The sequence below is a fragment of the Nelusetta ayraudi genome, unplaced genomic scaffold, assembly GCF_046127955.1.
Source record: "Nelusetta ayraudi isolate G7.1 ecotype Tasmania unplaced genomic scaffold, CSIRO-AGI_Nayr_v1 ptg000019l, whole genome shotgun sequence".
NCBI lineage: Eukaryota > Metazoa > Chordata > Actinopteri > Tetraodontiformes > Monacanthidae > Nelusetta > Nelusetta ayraudi.
The window spans coordinates 2,335,314-2,355,575 of NW_027466069.1; the positions used below are offsets into that span (position 1 = coordinate 2,335,314).

At 47.3% G+C, this 20,262-nt stretch overlaps 1 protein-coding gene across 5 annotated transcripts in view; it reads right to left on the reverse strand.

Moving 5' to 3' along the window:
• Positions 1–20,262, reverse strand: part of fmnl3 (formin-like 3) — a 34,514-nt gene that overhangs the window by 9,838 nt on the left and 4,414 nt on the right. For 4 of the 5 annotated variants that reach the window (XM_076026245.1, XM_076026246.1, XM_076026243.1 and 1 more), the window contains exons 2-13: positions 10,734–10,817; positions 10,539–10,619; positions 9,336–9,412; positions 5,697–5,780; positions 5,188–5,334; positions 4,259–4,367; positions 4,090–4,166; positions 3,287–3,380; positions 1,710–1,784; positions 1,500–1,610; positions 1,276–1,425; positions 96–197 (exon numbers count right to left, since the gene is read on the reverse strand). In XM_076026245.1, the coding sequence (XP_075882360.1) occupies positions 96–197; positions 1,276–1,425; positions 1,500–1,610; positions 1,710–1,784; positions 3,287–3,380; positions 4,090–4,166; positions 4,259–4,367; positions 5,188–5,334; positions 5,697–5,780; positions 9,336–9,412; positions 10,539–10,619; positions 10,734–10,817 (1,191 nt within the window). The remainder of the gene's footprint in view (positions 1–95; positions 198–1,275; positions 1,426–1,499; positions 1,611–1,709; positions 1,785–3,286; positions 3,381–4,089; positions 4,167–4,258; positions 4,368–5,187; positions 5,335–5,696; positions 5,781–9,335; positions 9,413–10,538; positions 10,620–10,733; positions 10,818–20,262) is intronic. The other variant, XM_076026247.1, reaches the window with a different exon arrangement.

Here is a 20,262-nt window from a genome sequence, read left to right on the forward strand (position 1 = left end):
CAGCACGCTATGACTCCGCAAACTGACAGAGGGAGGGAAGCATCCTGCTTCCTGATGACCTCACCGGTTACGATAGATAATTTTTCGGCGCTCACCCGGATCAAATGCAGGTCCTTGTCTTTCTGCAGGAGCAGCTTCTCCAGGTCGGCCACCTTCATCATGGTCTCGTTCTCCACCTCCAGCAGCTTCTCAGTCACCTGGGGCAGAGGATGAGGAGAGGCGGCGGGGATGAGAGGCGCTGCTGCTCGCTCTGCCCGCCGCTCTCCTACTACCACACACTGCATCATCATCATCTTCTTCATCATCATCCTCATCATCCATAAGTAACAGGATGCACCCAGCCGGGTGACGCAGCCTCAGACTGACTTTCACTTTTCGTCTACGCACGGCGCAGGAACTCCCGGAGGAATCTTCACTCTCGGCCCGTCCCACACCGTCCCCGAGACACTGGCAGCAGTGATGGTTTGTTATGAAATTCCGACAGTGATGTCAAGAGAGGGTTGGAGGTTGGGGGGGCTGCCCACGACCTTTTCCATGTGAAAAAGGTCTTTTGCCGAGCGGCGGCCGTGGGCGGCTGCCTAGAAAGAATGCCTCGAAACGCGCAAACAATACGGAGACTGTTTGCAGGCGCAGTTCTCTCCAGCGTTCCCACCCAGTTATCAACCTGTGTCACACTGTGCTGAGGTTTGTCAAGTCTTGGTCTTTGTTTTTGTTTTTTTTAGTCCTGTTATTTCCTGTTTTATTTTGAAAAGTAACTAACCCTCCTCTTGTTTCAGAGCACCTGCCCTTCCTCGTGTGCCTGATTACCTATTGTCTTCACCTGTTCCCCATTACTTTTACCTTTTACTTTTGTTACCTTTCATGGCATAGTTTAGATTTCGAGTCAAAGTTTTTGTTCATAGCTGATTTTTTTTTTCCCTCTTTGATAGCGATTTGGATTTCTTTCTTTAAGTTTCATCGTTTTTTTAGACCCTCTGATTTCAGGTGTGAGTTGTTTTATGTTTTTGGTAGTTTTCCTTTTGGTTCGGTTCGGTTTTCCTCCAGTAGGAGTTAAAATATATTAGTAATTAAATTATACACCTTTTTACCTTTGTCCTTTTTTTTAGATTCAGATAAAAGTTAGATAAGTGTAGAAGTTCTTGAAGGTTGTTGGTGATGCCAATAAAAAACTGATATCTAAGATCTCTGCGTCTGAGTCCTGCCTCTCCTAGCAAACAAGAAACACTGGTCACAAGCAAAGAGCACGTGGTGGTCCTGACTGGGCGCCTCACTTACGTGGGACAGGTGCTCCTCCAGCTCCTCCACCTTCTCCAGGGCAGCGTTCTTGGTCTCGGCGTCCTCCAGCAGGCCACCCACGTCGAAGACGTTGTCCAGGTAGGCCTGGATCTGCACCGACAGCTTGTCGCTCTCCGTGTGTTTACATTTCTGACAGCGGGGAGCATGAATCAGTGACACAGACCCACACGGAGGATTTAACCGCGGTAGAGTCATCGCCTTACCTCCAAGTAATCATCCAGGCCCAGCTTTGTGAACTCGTACTGCAGATGGACTCTGAAGTTCATGTCCTCCACCGAGTGGACCACGATGTTGATGAACTGCATGCACGCCACCTGGAGCCCCAAACGAGAAACGAGAGTCGACGTGTTAAAAAGCACCGGCTGGGAATCCTGAACGGCTCCACGGGTCGGGAAGCAGCGAACGGCTCTCACCATGTAGTCGATGTTTCCCTCCTCACAGCGGAAATAGTCCATCAGCCTCTCGAAGCGATGCTTCTCCTTGCAAACCTAGAGAACACAGTCCAGAATGACGGCACTGTCTTCAAAACCGTGTTCAGAGAATGTACCGAGGCACTAAAAACAAATGAGTGGGGTTACAGTAGAAGATGAAACGCGAGTCAGCCGTCGAAACAGGAACGTACAGTAAAGGAGGAACGATTGTAGCACTGAAAGGGAAACAGAAAGTAAATGTGCCACTAGGGGCTTTTTAACGAAGAACAGCTACACTTGAGTTGAGTAAAAGTGGGATTTTATTTTTCCCCACCAAATGTCGCCTGACCTCCCACACACACACACACACACACACACACACACACACACACACACACACACACACACACACACACCCAGGTATTTTATAATTTGCTGGTTCTTTCCCAGAAGATGATCAATTCCACCCACTGCGTCCTCATGTGATTGCAGGTCAAACAGTCAAGACGAGTCTTCTGTCACCTTATTTCATGTCACAATTGAAGGCAGCGTTTACTTTGTAAGTACTACGTTTGTAGAGCCACAGTCTTATATAATGTAGCTTTTAAATCCAATTTGACATCAAACACAAACACAGCGTTGGGCTGGACAGGTATCGGCCCTCTGCTGAAATACGTAAACATGTAAAAATTCTCTCGGTGACCACAGATGCAGCTAATCACTAAAAGCCATGGGAAAAAAACTAAAAATAGGTATTTCACTCGAATGTCGGCGGACACATTATTAAAGCAGTTATGTGGGGCAATAAAACTGAAGTAGAATTGGAAAAAACTAATCTTTGAAGCAATAAATAAAATGAATGTTTATGCAATTTGTAATTCTTGGCAAATTCAAGGCAACAGGAAGAGATACAGGAAGTACAGCTCTCTTGGTCTGTAACTACTCTTAATACTCTGGGCAATTTTCTGGTTAATTTTGCACGTAAAGGTTCAAGAGTGATGTATTATGTCTAAAGAATCTAAGAAAGTGTTTTGTGCCTGTTTCCATGCTGCCGTCTTGACCGAGTAACTCTGGACATTTCACCTCTAATCGTAATTCTACCTGAACTAAATAAACGACTGGGTTGAAGTTAGTAGTGGAACTGGAAATGCATCACATGCTGCCATCTGTTTAGCTCTCCTGGACCTTCACCCCTGCAGGGTAATTATCCCGTTACGGGGGGGTTTGGACGACTGTGGCCGCAAACCGAGTGGCTACACAAACCTTCCTGGGAGCTGATCCTTATCATTGTTCAAGGTTGGCTCACATCTGGTGTCTTAATGAGACTAATGACCTTCGACAGGCCCAAAGAGAGTTTTTCTTTCTAACCCCTCCACCCTGCAGCAACAACCTCCTACCCCCGCCAGAGCTGCTCAACTTTCATCCTGAAACTAAAAACCTTTGTTGACGAACGCAGGCGTGAGGCCAGAACCGGTGCCACTCTGATTCATCTGACACTTGTCTTGCCTCTAGATTTAAACCCCCAGTTGCCATTTAAAAAATGGGATTAAAAAAAGTGATATTTGTAAAGTGATGAGTACCTCTTTGAAGTTGTCGAATGCAGACAGGATAATCTCGTGGCCTCCTCGCACCAGACACACAGCAGCCAGCAGCTCAAGGACCAGGGCTTTGGTCCTGGAAGTGGAGAAGATCACTGGTGAGAAACTTAACAGCAATGTATGTTAATTCTCAGTCTAATAAGTCAGTGTACACTTGTATTTCCTGTGTTTTGTTTGCTAGTTGGACTCATTTTCACCATCCTATTTATCATGTTTACATTCAATTCAAGAAGAAGAAGAAGAAGAAGAAGACCTTTATTGATCCCACGGTGGGGAAATTTGCATTATTACAGCAGCAAAAAAAAAAAAAAAAGCTACAATGCAAAAAGATCACTAAGGATATAGACAAAAATAAAATATTTGTAGGTATAAACAGAAAAATAAAGAGCAAGATATATACATATTCAATGTCTAGTGCACACAAATTACTTCTGTTCTGTAGTTTAGGGGACTAATTTAGCTTTTTGGTAAACTTGTGAAGTGCAAATTTAGTTGAAATCAATGAGCTACCATCAGGTCTGAATTCCAGCAGGCCTTCAGACAACTTTTCCTCAGCCTCTCCCCACCCAACCTGTAACATAAAGTGATCGGCCGGGGTGGTTCACCGCTGCTGAGCTGCCCTCAGTAAACACTCAGACCTGTGTGTTCGCCTCTGATCCCCGACATCAGAGGGAAGCCGCTGAGAAGTCAGATCATATGGACTGCCCCGCCTCCCCACCCCCACCCCCTCATTGTCTGATCCAGGGCCTCACCCGCCGGCGGGTGGGCGGAGCCCGGCTGCTCACCGTGAGTTCTTGTTGTTCAGACTGAGCGCGATCTCGTTGACGGCGTGTGCGTGAGACATCACCATGTTGAAGCCGTACTGCGGGAGGGAGGACAGGATGTGGTCAGAGTGACTGCGTCAAGTGGCGCATACTTCCTCCGGATGTGCGGCAGGTGTCACGGTTTCGTTACCTGGTAGTTCATGATGGCTCGCAGGCACATGATGCACACGTGCACGTCGTCCTTCTGGCTGACCAGCCGGGAGTTCTTGATTGTTCTGCTGCTGGAAATTGTACCATAGCTGCAAGACATGAGATGTTTTTGCAGGTCTCTGGGTTTAGACTCTGTCTTTTCTGTTTCATTGATTTATTAATCTTTTAAATCCGGTGTTTAAACTCATTTTGCATGTTTTTTTTCACCCTAGGTTTAGGTATCTCACGCAGAGGGAGAGTCAGAGGGAGGAAAGTACAGAGAAAGGGAGAATGACAGAAACACTTTGATGGCTTTTGAGGTTACAGATGCATCATGGGAGAAGCCCAGTTGTCAGCAAACTGCAGTTATGTAACTGAGCTGTACAGTCATCATGTTCAGTAGGAACTTTCCTGTGCTGTTTACAAAAGTCTTACAAGATGTGCCGCGGTTACACATTTCAGAATAGTAAACAACATTTTCCACGATGCATCACTTAACGGCCCGTCTCAGTTACCTTCAGCACTATTCTTCAACAATGAAGAGACAAAAGCCCATTCTTTACTGTTTTTATGTGAGATAAAAACATGGCCCCTTGTGATGTCACAAAGGGATTAATGACAGTGTTCTAGGTAGGTAAAAAAAAAAAAAAAAGCATTTGTATAATGCATGGCCTTCAATACATCTTCAGTTGAAAAGCTCTGCTGGGCCTCCTGCAACAACGGCAACCAACAATGCAAACGCACATCCAGGCAGACGGAGGAGAGAACGCAGAGTGCAAGGCCGTCTCTCCGTCACAGGCCTCTCACATTGGCCAGCACAAGCACAACAACTCGGCCGAGGTTGTTGACACAAAGACGTTCACAGCATTCGCAGGTTAGCGCAGCGGGACGCCGTCAGCGACGCGGGGAAGCTGCCTCAGCTGTACGTACCGCAGGACGGACTGGCGGGCGGAGCGCACCAGCGTGTTGCAGAAGGGCTGGCTGTTGGCGTGGTGCAGATCCTCGATGGACCTGCTCCAAGACTTAGCCTTGTCCAAGAAGCCGTCCTCCCCATTGTCCAGCCCCTCAAAATCCAACCTGGGGCCAAACCGCGCACACACAGCCGACACAGAGAAGGCACGAGAGGGGGGGGGTGGTTAGGTCAGCAAGGCAGCACGGGAGGAGGAGGAGGGTTATCACAAAACACTGTCATGAAGCTGCATGATAAAGCTCAGCAGACATTGTGATCCAGTCAGGCAGTGCAGGACTGAACACACTCAAGGCCAACAGGAATGCGAGAGCGCAACATTTAACATGTTTTTAGATGCCAAAGCAGAGTTTTATTTTCCTTTCTTCTTTTTTTTTTTACAGGCTCCACAGGATACGACGCGTTAAATCAGCAGGTGGATCCCCGCCCCAGTCTGTCAGTCTGTCTGTCGGTGAAAAAAAAAAGTACTCACATGACAGCACACTGGGCAAAGGAGAGGTACTCCACCAAGACGTCCAGGCCTCTGTTCTCATCGTTGAGGAACTCACGCACCCACCTGGGGAGAGCAAGAGCGCAGGGAGGTTATTGCAGCTGAAGCTGAGCTGGTGGGTCAGCTGAGAGAATGGTGTTCCGTAACAGGATAGTGCTTTATATTCCATATCTACAGTGGTACGAGTAGTGGATTTCCTAAAATTGATAATTGACAATGTTCTTCCCCCAAATCTTATGGCGCCAGTTTCAATCAGTTTAAATTAAATGTATGTGAAGAGTGATAGATTCATGATGCACGGCCCATTCCAACTGAGAACTCTGGGAACTGGGAAACGACCTGGGCAGCGTCAAGTTTGCCTCCAAAATGACTTGAACAATATATACTGTAGCTAACCCTTGTAAAACCCTGGTCTTTAGCAAAGAAAAGCAAAGCTATGAAGAATGAAGACATAATGAACACAATCCATTTACAATATATACTGTAGCTGTTTTGCTTTCTTTTATTAATAAGTGGAGTTGACAGTGTGATGCGAGATGCAGATGTACAGCAGGAAAAACTAGTGTATAGTAGTGCACAGTGTAGAATGAATTTGCATGCAAGAAAGATAAGATAATCTCAAATCTCATCAATTAAACAATCATCAAACAGTAGGCTGAATTAAAGATGCCTATGACACACACATATATTCCGTATGTGTACCGTCTGCTTTCATACTTCTGTAGCTACACTGATATCGGCTCACACACTGTGAGTCGCACATGTCTCTCACACACATCTGCAAAGCCATCCATCTTGGCCCACTTTGGTTTTACGGCCTCAGATTTGTACTAAATCCCATAATGCTTCTCTGTGTGTGCGACTTCCTCCTGCTGCTAACTTGGCTGCAGAGCTGCATTATCGCGTCTGATAAAAAAAACTATAAAAATCAGTCCCGCGGCCGGGCCAAGTCGGACTGAAAAAAGGGGGGGAAAAGGGGAAAATAAGATCTGATTTTTGCCCCCGTCCCCCTCCCCTCCCCTCCCCCCTCCCCTCCCCTGTCTGGAAAACTTGGCTGGAATTCGACAGGAAGTTAAAGTGGAGCGAGGCCTCAGGTTTCCTCCTCATTTAACTCCATTTTTTTTCTCCTTCTATTTGGGGAGAGAGAAACGGCTCCAAACAAAGGAATTCCCACTGCGATGAAGGAAGGAATGTGAGGGGCATGCGGCCGAAGAAGTGGAACCCCCCCCCCTTCCCCACCACCCCAGACTGTCAGCAATATTTAGTCTGCCTGCCTCCCCCTTACAGAGGACCCCTCTCTCTCTCTCCCTCTCTCTCCATCTCTCTCTCCCTCTTCACTGCCTCTCCAGAGGGGACACTTTTGGGGTAAAAGGTTTTGAAAATAGTGATGAAGTGGCGCCTGTGATGTCGAACTGCTGCTCGGACACTGGAGAGTCAGGAGAGCGGGACGAGGTGAGGAGGACAGGAGAGGAAAGCAAACAAAGCTAAAGATCCCGGTGAGGGAGGAAGGGGAGGAGGGAGGGGAAGTGGAGGGCAAAGGGGGCGGGCTTAATCATCGGTTTCCTGTCTACCTACCCCTCCTCTCCTCTCCTCCCACCCCGTCCATTTTTTCCCTCTGTGCCCCTGACCCCCTCACTCCTTCCTCCCTCCACTCTGCTCCAGACCCGGTTGCTATTTCAGATTTTCTTGGCGCACTCCGGAATAACACATCAGGAAAAGCCCCCGCGATCAGACGCACACGGAGCGAAAGCCGCATCTGGTCCACCTAATCCCGCCCACCCCAAAGAAAAAGTCTTTTGCTGCCTTTTGTCGCTGCTTCGGAGTCTTTTTTTTCTCTCTCTCTGTCTGGGAAACGCAGTGAAAAGCAGCCCTCACGGTCAAAACCCTGATGGAAAATAAGTTATTCTCGGAGGTCAGCGAATGCTGTGGAAAAAGGAAAGAAAGGCCTTTTTAACAGGCAGCTTTCAGTTTTGGCAGCCCGCTGGCACAATATCTGCGCGCCACCGGATTAAGAAGTCAAGGACCGTGTCTGCAGAGCAGAAGACAAATGGTTGAGGTTTTTTTTTTTATGTTCAAAAACTTATTGGCTTGAAAGGGGGGCACGCCCACGAAGAGCCCGCCCACCAGGGAGGTTTGAGAGGAGCTGCTGCTGCTGCAACCACAGAGCTGACAACCCGTGCGTTTCCACTTTAACCCTGATGTTGCACATACCAAGCTGCAAGACAAACCTGATGGAAACGTGATGTTTCAAAAGGTGGCAAGGTGGGATGTTTGAGGAAAAGCCTGTTTTGAAAAATTGCAATGGAAACGCTTTTCTCCCCACCTGGAGGTCACACGTACGGAAGAGGATTAGGGCCACAAGAAGAGAAAAAAATGAAGATAGAATATCTTTTTTCCAATTCGAGAGTTGGCATAAAAAAGATGATAAATTTTGCAATTCATGTCAACGTGAAATAAGTCAAAATGTCGAGAATAAAGTCAAAAGGCTCTGCACGCAAGTCTCGTGGAGTACTTCCGTTTTTGTCAGTTCCCTGATTACAGTGGGTGAACTTTGTGGGAAAAACCTGTTTTCAGCAGTTTACTTTTAACTGTGGGGTAACTGTGGGTTAATCCACCATTCATCCAGTGTACTCGTCAAATTCCACTTTATTTGCATCTCTATTCAACTTTATTCATGAAATTTCAACTTAAAACTCGAAATGAAATTAAATAAAAATAAAAATCTCCTATAATATTTATTTTCTCTTCTTGTGGCCCTAATCCTCATTCATGCACGCGACATGGTGCAACAGGCATGACTAAGATATTTTTTCCCCTGTTTTCTGGAATAAGGGGGAGGGGCATCAGAGGTGTGGTCAATATCACACCCTTAAAAATAGAGGTACTTTAGGGGGAGGGGTGCAGTTGGTGCAAGTGAACCCACTCAAGTCTGGAACATCCTGGAAAAAACTCAACGTTCTGCCGTACATCACTTGTGTGAAATTCAGCCGCATGTGTTTCATCAGCAGTTTGAAGAAAAAAAAAATTGGTGGAGTTGGATTTGTTTGGATTTTATTGGCACCAGTCCCGTTTTATATACAAAGGCTCAGGATTGCACACACACACGCACGCGCACACACACACACACACACACACACACACACACACACACACACTGTGAGCTGTGCACCACCAACTGACTACGGCAACGTGACATTTGTCTCCTTTTTGAACTAGCAAACAGTAAAACACAACGGTTGTCGGCTTTGTTGTGTGACAAATGTGTGCGTATGTGTGTGTGTGAGTGTGTGTTTTTATGCCGCTCCCTGAGTTCAGCGGCGGTCACCCAGACTTCCTGTCCCTTTGGCATACACAACAAAGCTTCCTGCTCAACACTACGGGGGAGTGGACGACGCAGCACAATGGCAACCATCTGGGCATTATGAGCAGCAGCTCTGTGGAGATGTACAGCCTGGCAGGTGGGAACGCTGGTGGATATCTGGGCACCAGAGAGAGTTGCAGCTCTGTGCTGCAGCAGCAGCAGCAGCAGGGAGGGGGACCGAAGGGATTGTTCTTCACAAAAAGGGGAAAAACAATGTTTCCGTAACTCCATACAAACAGCTTTGGATGTGTGTCAATTACCCGATGTGGTTCGTCCTCAGCGAGATCTCCAGCTCCCTCAGGACTTTGGTAGATTCCTGCACCCGCCTGCGAAACTTCTGCAGAAAAATTGCACATGTAAATTACAGTTTGTGTAAACATTCCTCAGTGAATGTCTTAAGGAAGGTTCCTAAATGTTGCTGCAACAGAGAAAACTTCGGCCTACACTACCCACAATGCAACACAGCCACAGACTTTGCAGATAATCATTATTTTCCAAGGCCCCCGTGTGAAACATTGTACCAGTGTTTCCTAACAACAATCTATCCTGCCAGTGAACTCAGAGAAAGTCCATCCTTCACAGCTTTAGCGTGCTCCACTTCTCAGGAAGTGTGGCGGAAAGCACAAAGTGAGAGTGAAAACCATCCTCTGTGATGTCAAAAAAGGGCAGCGGTATCACTCACAGATGAGCCACAGTAGCTGTGTTTCCATTACAGGTTTTCGCAGAAGCGTTTCAGAAGCGATATTTCTCAAATTTCAACAAAGTACAATTGTGATTTGCAGGTGTTTCCATTGAACTGTGTGAAGAGCATAACTCGTAATTCTGGTAAAATCCCGCCCTGTGAGATTTTAAGAGAATTATGCTTGTTTTTCTTTCTTTACGTTTGTTTGCTGTCTAGAATGGTTGTTATTATATATTATGTATATATGTATTCTGTCTCCTCCTACGTCCAAACATAATGCGCTATTTTTACTTGACGTGAACTGGTCACGTGACCCCTGTATGTCACGTCCCGTGACGTGTAAATATGAAAAAAGTGTTTCCGGTACACTTTTGCGATATATCTCTATATCGCTACATCTGAAAAATCACCTCATGAGAGCCTAAAAACCTTTCAGTGATATTTGAGAGGTTTTTCGAAGTTTAGCTGTTCCCATAACCAGTTTTTTATTGTGATAGTTAGGTTTCGCACAATTCTAGGGGTAATGGACACACAGCTAATGTCTCCAGTCAGGCGTTGGCGCCGACCTCTGGGATCACTTTGTATTTGTACCGGGGGTTTTCACAGAGGGTTCCAAACAGAGGGTTAAAGACTGTTTTCCAAAATTCTATTGGTTGTTTGGATGAAAAAATAAATAATATTTCCTTGTTTACTACAGGTATTTGCACAGACCTGCACACATACATTATGATGTGTTTAATCAGCAGAGCTCTGCTTAAAATGGAACTGACTGGTCACCCACCTTGCGGGTGACTCTGGGGTCCAGGTACCCTCGCAGCTTCTGGATGTAGGTGTGAGGCGGGTTCTTGACCTGGAACCTCTCCTGAAAGACGCAGCAGGCAGCAGAGAAACACAGTCATTACCGAGCTAAGTGCAGGATGAAGTTAGCAGGTGTGTGCCAGACCGCTGTTTCGAAAATAGGAATTTACGAACGCACCTGGTCACAGATGAGGTCCCACTTCTTCTCATTGTCGTACTGTCGGAGGAGGCGGGCTTTGTCGGGCGGCAGGTTCATAGAATTCTGTGGAGAGAAAAAAGTTGGTTTAATTTATAAGCATTATTTCCATTTTATTGTCTGTTGGAAAGGGTGTGTGTGTGTGTGTGTGTGTGTGTGTGTGTGTGTGCGTGCTTGTGGAACTGCCGTTGTATACAGGCCTCCGGGCGCCAGAAGAACACAACACAGCCGAAAGTTTCAATGACCTCACTTCCTGTGTTGACTCTCAGCATCCTGCCGCAGGAGATGAGCCGCATCTCCTGCGCCCCGGAGAGAGGAAAGAACCAAAGTATAATATTGAGCCGCTGTCTGCGCGCGGCTCAAATACCCGACCGGTCATCCAGTCAACCTTGGCGTCACTTTACTGCCACCCAAATTAAAAACACTGAATCTTTTCATTTGTGTTTGGGAGAAGTGGCCGGCGTAAACATCTTACATCCACACGCGCAGACACACACAAACACAGAATTACATACACAAACCATGTGACAAGTGTTTGACAAACGGCTTCCTCGGCTCGGAAGCAGGATTCCGACGTGCACATCTTAGAAATTGAGGAAGTGGCAACAATATGAGGGGAAACCGGCGGCCCCTGAAAGTGATCGTCTCAGCGTTTCCCTTTGAAGGGACGAGGGGGGATTGTTTGCTCTGGGAGCCCTCGTTTACCCCCGTATCAACACGGGCCCACAAACGGTCTGCCGGCCCGACATTTAACCCCCAGCCATAACTCAGCCTCGCCTCTCGCTAGCACCCTGTTAACCCATCGCGGCCCAGATGTGATGCCCAGACTGTTGGACGGATGGAAAATATGATGCTTTTTTTCCCCCCTCCTACGGCGAACCCTCAGCCAGCGCTCGAGGCGGAATCATCACACGTGTGTGTTTCAAAAGTAGTTTTCCACATTGGGACCGTGCTGCTCGCTCTATCGGCACATCATGAATCGTTTGGCCGAGGAGGAGGAGGACCGAGAGGTACGGAAACATTTAGCCCACAGGGCTGACTTCTAATTTTTGCAATAAATAGTAGTTTGCACAATCAGAAATTTCAAGGTGAACTCAAACCCACGTGCAGCAAGATGCCAAATAAAGATTTGAGAGAAAAGCATTTTTTTATAATTGCACGTGTGGGACCTTTAACATAACAGGAATCCCGTGCACAAGAGATGATAAAAAAAACAAAACAGAAGCAGACAACACGCATACCAGATGTGCGGAATTACAGGAGGAATGCGTCTTGTTAAAAGTGGTAGTTTATAGTAGTGAAATTTCTTTGGTCTGACCCTGGAGCTGCTCCTGCTCCTCCTCAGAGTCTCCCGGCAGAAGCTGCCGACCACAAGCCTCCTCAGGACACCGGAGGTGTCGGACTGATTCCTCACAGACTGGATGCAACGTATGAGCTTCACTGAAGCCAACGTTAGCAAGTGGGCTTCTTGAAACGGAATAGCCCCCCAAAAAACTCAATTAAAACTCATTAGTGAGTCCCAGTTTTGCTTAGGAACAACTATTAATTCAAGCAAAGGTCAGAAAAGTAACAGGTTTTCTTTCTGGTATCATATGTGTGGTAAAAAGATTCCCAATACCAATCACATCAATTTATATGTAATGAACCCTGAACTAAACTTTGTGTGCAACACGAATTGACCAACCACTGAAGTGAGAAAAACATTTCCACTTTACAAAAGTTAGCTGCAGCTAAAAGCTAACATTAAAGGACAGCTGGGTTTTCAGTCTAGAATTTTACAGATCCTTTAATCAACAATCCTTTTCATTTGATTTCGCCTGGCCCAAACCAATCAGCATCTATTGAGGACAAAAAAGGGGGTTGGAGTTTAGCTGTGACAACCATGAGTCGCTGGTGCAAACCGCGGCTAAAAACAGATTTAGCATTGACGCTTGTGGTCAAGTATCCAAATTAAAACAAGAGCAAAGAATGTTTGTGAAGACGTTTCTGGAGGTCTGACTGGCCCACGTTGAATGTGCTTAAGAGTTCATTTGTCCACAGAGTTCAGGAGGATGACGTCACAGCCAGGACGTGCAACAATGCAACATGCCACACACCTGCACTAAGCAGCAGCCTTTAATGCTGCAGAGGCTTAAACGCTTGAGGTGAGTTAAAACAATTGCCTCCGATATCTGCAGCATCTCACTCCCTTTTGTGCTGTCAGCCAGTCCGGCATGCTGCAAGCCAAGCTGTGGGCCAAACAGTGGAAGTTCCTTTTGTGAAACAGCTGAATAACACGTGAGTCAGACCAGCAGATGTTTGCACATTTACAGTAAAAAGAAAATACAGTTTTTAAAAAAAAAGGGGATGTATTCAGTTTGTCAGTGGTGGAAACTGTTGGATTCTAAAAACCACAAAGTGGCACTGAAAAGTGGTGAGATACTGGTTTGGTCTGTGTCAGTTGGAGCCCCAGGTAATGTAAACAAATACAGGTGGGACCATAGTACTTGTTTTAAATGACAAGAGGACAAACAGAAGGGAAGGACAGGCCGGGGTATGAGGGGGAGGGTTCCTCGGTTCATACTGGACGTTCCAGCCAACTAACCCGATTTAGATAATTTCATTTCACTTTCTCCCACAGTGATACAATCTTGCACTTCCTGTGTTTATAAGAAGCCGGAGAAGATTGAGACATTGTTGTTGTTGTGAGAGAGAGAGAGACGGTGGTGGTGGTGGTGGATTGACGGGCCCATTTATGGGGCAAAATACTACAGAAATGCCAAAAATGCTTGGTGATTGCGCTGCTGCTGCGCTGCCCACGGGCTGGCCACAACCCTCCCCAACCGCCGCCCCCTGGCTAGGCCGCTCTTGTTTGACCTGAGAGCAGCTGAACAAAGAGGAGTTGGTCCGCAGCTCCAGGTTTTTGATACGACGAGCGTCTACAGCGCTGTGACATTTGCGCACAACTTTTCTTTGCCTGCAGAAAAGTCTGCGAACAATGACAAGAGGGCGAGGCTCATGTATTGACCCAGTGCCACGTGAATGTATGTGTGTGTGTCAGTGTGTGTGTGTGTGTGTGTGTGTGTGTGTGTGTGTGTGTGTGTGTGGAGCGGAAAATCCAACAAAACAGCAGCAGGACCAGATGGACGGGTTCTGTTATTGCTGCCATCTCTTCAATCATGGGGGCTTCAATGGCGACGCCAAGCCTTTCCAAACAGAGACGCAACAAGGACTTATTGTATTTTAACCGCTAACAACGTCTTGGCATTGTGCTCTCGGTTCTTTGCGCACTGGACGCTGTGACAAACAAACAACTAGGACAGGCAGAATGTCTGTATGCTAAAAGAGAACGGAGAAACGTGAACGAATATAAAGGTGGTTCGGTTCTTTATTCGCATGTAAATTCGCACAAGGAGGTGCAGGACATTAGCACACATCCTCACCTCGTCATTATCAAAGAGCTAAACCTGGATCCAGGCTGGTTCTCTACGTATTATAGGAGCTTTGTGGGACAGTTCAAGGTACTTTTACCAATGCAAGTATTTCGTCTGAGAAGATAAAAGCTGCAACTGCTGCAACTGATTGGCGATATTATGACGTTTTTAAAACATCTTTAAGACTTCTACGTGAAAATGTTCAAGGCCAACCTGCAGCTTAACTTTGCAATTTTTTTTTATATACTTATTTTTCAAAAAATTGAAAATGGCCTGCAGCAAGTGTCCATCTCAAATGAGATGCCTGTCAGTGATACGACTGAAACCTTTTGAGAAGGACACTTGAGTGTTGGGGGCCATTTTTCATTTTTTTGGGGTCAAATTGCCTTGGCCTTGCACCTCTTTAATATTAACATTCTTATTTGAGAGTGTGTGTTGCTATCTATTTTTATATATATATTCATCAAAAGCCGACAAATGAAAACACTCTGGACAGACCTTAATAAAGTGGGGGAGACATTAAGGGAAAAAACAGAGAGGAAGACATCAGTTAAGAAGGCAGATGAAGTCATCCTGTCCCAGCATGAAAATGATTATTTAGAAGATACAAGCCTGTAATTATCTAAACCATTTTGGAAGGAGGAGAAAGTGAGTTGTTTCTTGTCGGTGAAGGGAGGACACACACTCTGCAACGGTGACGTCTAAATGATGGAACAAGGCTGTTGGAGGTCCTCAGGAGTCGACCGTTAAACTTGCTGAGGGCTTCAGGTTGCGGGTGAAGGAGGCACGGAGGGTTCAGCAGAGCTCCCGACTCACTCACTCACGCACTCACGCACGCACGCACGGGGGAGGGGCCAGTAAGGAAACTCCATCTGGCCCCGACCCCGACGCCTCCTGATCCCAGCTGATTTACAGTCGGCAGTGAGGCCAGTCTGTGTCCTGCAGCTCCAGGCTGGACGCTCTCAGAGACAAATGGTCTGACAGGAGGACCATCCCCCCCCCAGGACTCCTTCACACCACTTTAGCCTTTGACTCAGGATCACCGCAAGTCAACCTGAATCACTGCTCACCGACTGTCAGTGCAGCACCGTGCAAAATCTGTCATTCATTGCGATCCAGTGGACATGGGGAATGATGTAATACGACTGTTTTTTGTTTGTTTGTTTTTTTCTCCTCTTCGATAGCGCTTCAGAAGCCAAACTGAGTTTGTCATCAGCGCAGAGGGAAACGAGTGGGTGGCTGGAGAGCTTCCAGTCAGACAGCGTCTGCTCATCAGGGCGGGGTCCTGCAGGAAGGAACCTGGGGAGCCGCTAAACTGTCCCAGCAGTGGAGCCTGGGCTCAAATAAAATAGTTTAAATAGTAGCTTTACGATTTCATTTTCCTGCAGTAACGTCCTTGATGGCATTCAGATATTTCTACTTCCCAAGAACAGCGAAAACATAAACATAAACTGGTTTCCTGTTAATAACAAAACCACTAAGACCAGACCAGTTGTTTAAAGCCACTGGCTACTTGGCAGGAAACATTGCAAATGCATATATGACTGACAGCTCCCAGGATGTCAGTCACTCGTGGCAACGGTTAGAACAGCAGGCGTCTGACGCAGGTTCAGTCAGAGCTGGAGGAAATGATGATGTCATGTCTAATAAAAACCCCGCCCACCTCAGCTGCTCAAAAAGACAGAAAAAGTGAAAAGAGTCTGAAGTGAAGAAACATTCCAACGCTTTAAGCTTCATATTACACACAAACAGAACGGAAGGTTTTTCCATCCGTTTGCTTCTTCAGCAAAGCAAAGAGGTCGAGCAGCGAGGACAACCGATAAGACCAGAAGCCCTCGAGTGCAGAGCGCAGTCTGAGGAAGGTGGAAGGAGCCGGGGCCGCTGATCTCTGTCGGGAAGTCGGGCCAAGGAGGAGGCAAAGAAAACACTGTGAATATGGGACCTGGCACGATTCTGTTTTCCTTGGGTGTATTTTAAGCGCTGGCAATGAGAACAGCAGGAGACACGGCAGCTCTCTGACAGGAGGAGGAGGAGGAGGGAGTTCAAAAATACACGGCTAGCCGTCACTGAGGTGAGCAAGGCCGACAGGAAGGACGCAGGATGGGCGTGCATGCACACACACACACACACACACACACACACACATACGTAGGTTCGATCGCGACCACATGAGATGGAGCTCATCCACTGATGACCTCAGTAAATTACATCATTGACAGTGAATCATTCCATGACATAATTGAAAATATCTTGACACTTTAAAATTGGATCATTTAAAGGCCATTTAAATGTATCACCCAGCAGATGGAGAAAGGTTCATCAGGTGAAAATCTTAGATCCTCTTGGTCCAGAGTGTAAAATTTTTAAGGAAGCGCAGTATTTAAAGAAGCCCATCCAGATGGGCTTCCTTAAATAGTGGTTGTGCAAGATGGCAGTTAACTAGTAGCAAGTGTAAATATATTATAATCACTTTATGTATATTCTTTTATATATGAGAACCATTCTAGAGGTAGGAAAACCAAATTATCGTTCCGCAAAAAAAAACACTTTTATTAATGTATTTATGGGCAGTATGTTCAGCTTTTACCAAAATAAAAATCATAACTGAACCAGCTGATGTCTCAAATTCAGCCGGACTGCCCCTTTGATTTCTCCATGTCCTTGAACCCCGAACACCAGAGAGGAAGAAAAACGAGCAGGGGATAAAACAGGGGAGTCTTCGTGTTGTTTGCTTGTTTGTGAACGAGCGCTCGCCAGCGAGCGATCGAGCCATAGGCGGCGCCGAGCGGTTGTGTTTTTCCAGCCGCTACCAGGTGAGTCGGAGGAGTGTGAGAAAACACCGGCCTCCTTTCTGCCGGCGGACACATGATCGCCACGTCGCCTCTTTAGCGAGGTAACCCGAACCGCACAATCACAACAAAAGTAAGGGTCCCACCACAAAGATGCTGAGGAAAAAAAGGGAGGAGAGGTCAGAAAAATCAGATGCGGCCTGAAGACAACAGACCAGGAGGAGCGTGGGCGGGAGGGGTATTTTCCTAGGAGGTGAAGAGTTCTCACCCCTCCTGTTGGTGGTCCTCGTTTCAAACGCAACATAAACAAACTCTGCGCTATTGGCACACAGACCTCATTTAAATGTGAATAAAGAGCCAAACCACATTCCGGCTAGTGAGAGAAAATTTTGAAGTACAATCTGAGAACAGCGTGAAAGCAACTAGCACAAACATTTTGAAAAAAATGGGGGGGGGGGGGGAATTGAGCTGCTGCTGTTGCTGCTGCTGACACCACGGCAAGTGTCTCCTTCTGACCTTCATTTGTCTTTGCTGGGAGGGAATTTGTTTGCCAGAGTCTGACGTGGTGTCATCAGAGAGCTTCCATTGTCCCGACAACAATCCCAAAACCTCCCCAGACTTGCACGTATGCGCACACACACATATGCGCGCACACGAAACAAAAGCAGGAAATCCTGACAAGCAAGAAGCTCAAAGCAAACATTTTTTTTTCACATTTCGGCAGAAAAAAAGATGAAATGACTCAGATGAAAAACCGCTAGTGGTTGAAACTCATTTCTGAGGGACTTCTTGTGTGTGTTTTGTTTTGTCCTTTTCACATCCCGGCCCGTTCTGTCCACTCCGGGAGAGCAGTGAGGGGCTGACCCCTGACAAGTTGGTTCATGGGGTGTAAAATCTCCATTAAACCAGGAGTTTCAAGCCGAGCCAGATTTCAGCCGTGGAGGGGAGACTGTCGGGTCTGCAAGTCCTGCTTCTGGTCAACAACCCTCCCTTCTCTACCTCCTCGCGTCTTTTCTCCCATGAACTCTCCTCGTTTCGCCTCTGAGTTGAGTTTCCTTCTGTTGACATGAGGTTGGTAAGAAAAAAAAAAATCAAAGCTAATTGATATGACGGAGCTGCTGACGGATCACCAGCTGAGCGTAAGAACAAACCGTTATCATCATCCCAGGAGTCTCTGGCCCCGATGAGCGAAGGCTGAGATAAAGCCTCCTGAACCCAGATGTTCCTCAGCTTCAAAGCTCCACCCACATGAAATGCCCACTTGTTTACACAAACTTATCTGAAAAGGGTTTTTCACCCCCCACAACCCCCCCCCCACCAACCACACCAACACTCCCAAAAAAAAACAGTGGCATCAAGCCGCTCCAGCATTCCATCCTGACAACTACATCCTCTTATTTATTTGTTCTTACGCAACCCGCGGCGCTGAGGAAACGTGAGCGGACAGAACAAATGTACGATCGGGTTATAAATAAGCACCGCAAAGAGGAATTTTATTCCAGCATCCTGTTTGCTCTCCTGGTTTGCGTCGACAGGACAGTCCAGGGAAGCCCCGGCACGGCGGATGATATAGGGTCGGAATGTCAGGAATGCAGGTGCGCGACTGCCTCAATAACTCTCGGCCCTCTGACACACTGCCCCGCTAACAAAGCTGAAGGCCAATCACAGGAAGAGAGGGGGGGGGGGGAGCCCTAGGAAAAGAGAGGTAGCACGTCGTCGTAATCCGCCGGCCTTTAAACCATTGGCAGCCCTGCGCTGAGCGTCGGAGGGCGAAGGAGCGGCGCAAACACAAAGGGCACCAGGGGGATGAGGCCCCCGTTTCTAAAACAACAGCGGCTGACAGAGCGCTCATTGTGCTGAGGAGGAAACAACTTCTCTTCAAACCTTTAGTGTCGGTGCAGCTGTGCTGGAGCGGCGCGCAACCGCTCACCGCCTCCTCCTCCGACTCCACTGGCAGGCCACAGAATCACAGCCATAGCAGGAAAACATTGAAAGCATGTGCTGCAGATTGTGTGTGTGTGTGTGTGTGTGTGCGTCTTGAGTGTGACAGTGATTACTTCCAGATTCAAGTCAGTGACAACAGCAAAGAAAAAGGAAACAAAATGAGTTCCTTAAAAATAAAACAGGGAGGAACTGATGAGAAAAAGTGACTTGTAACCTAAATGCTGTGCTTGGCACCTCATTGAATGGCCTTATTAAATGCCCAGCACTGGTATCATTAGCGGTAGCTGAGTTAGCGCGAAGTCCACAGGAGGAGAGAGCAGCTCGCTTGTCTCAGCGTAACCACAGCTTCCTGCCTCCTCTGTTTGTTTGCTAAATAAACCAATAAAACATGTTAAAAAAGCACTTAGCTAGTAGTTTTTCTTTTTATAAATACGTGTCCTTATGAAATCTTGCACTCGTTAGCTTGAATAAAATCGGGGGCTTGCGGTTCACAAGAATAGGCGGTGAGGGAAGTGGCATCAATCTTCTCGTTTTTCTCAAAACAATGGCCTCAAACATAATGTGATCTTGGCTGGCCGACGGCGGCCCCTTCACTTGACCTTTTTTCCTCCCCAGAACGGCTGCGAGGTGGGAAGCTGAGACGCTGCGCTAACATCCCATAAAGGCCGGGGCCATAGCCCCGGGCTGCGCAGAGCCAGGTGGACGGACATGTGCGCAGTCCACCCACCGGTCATGTTCTGCTCCGCTGCTAAAAAAATAATAATAATTAACTCAACTGCCATAATCCCGCTCTTCCTCAGAACTTGAGTCAGGCGGGTGGGCGGGCAGGCCCAGATGTAGCGAGAGAACAGAAACAGCAGAAGGAAGTAGAAGAAGAAAGAGTGCCGATTCCTGTGAGAAAAAGGGACTTATGCTTCACGTCTAATAAACACATCTCTCTCACGGCTTGAGGCCACAAGCTCAGCTTGAGCGCCACCTCTCCACCTCTTTTGACGTGATGCCACTGCGACGTCAGGCGTCCGCCGCGCTGCTGGAGTCGCGTCGTCAGCGAAAGTCTGAATTCGGCAGCACTGACTCGACTCCTTTTTCTCGGGCGGTTCTCCCAACATTTGTTCCAAGTTACGGGGCGAGCCAACAGCTCGTTCCAAGAATCCCCAAAACCTCAGGGGAGCAACGGAGAAACGCTGCGGCGGCAACTTCTGCTCCTACTGCGTGACGCAACCGCCGACGTCAAGATGAAAAGACGGCGCGGAGCGCAGAAAGTCAACGTTTTCCAGCCGCTGCATCGCCTAGCGGAAAGGAAAGAATAATCCCGCGCGGCTCCCGTTACAGCTCTTGAATGCGAAGCGTGCCTCTTCAACAAGT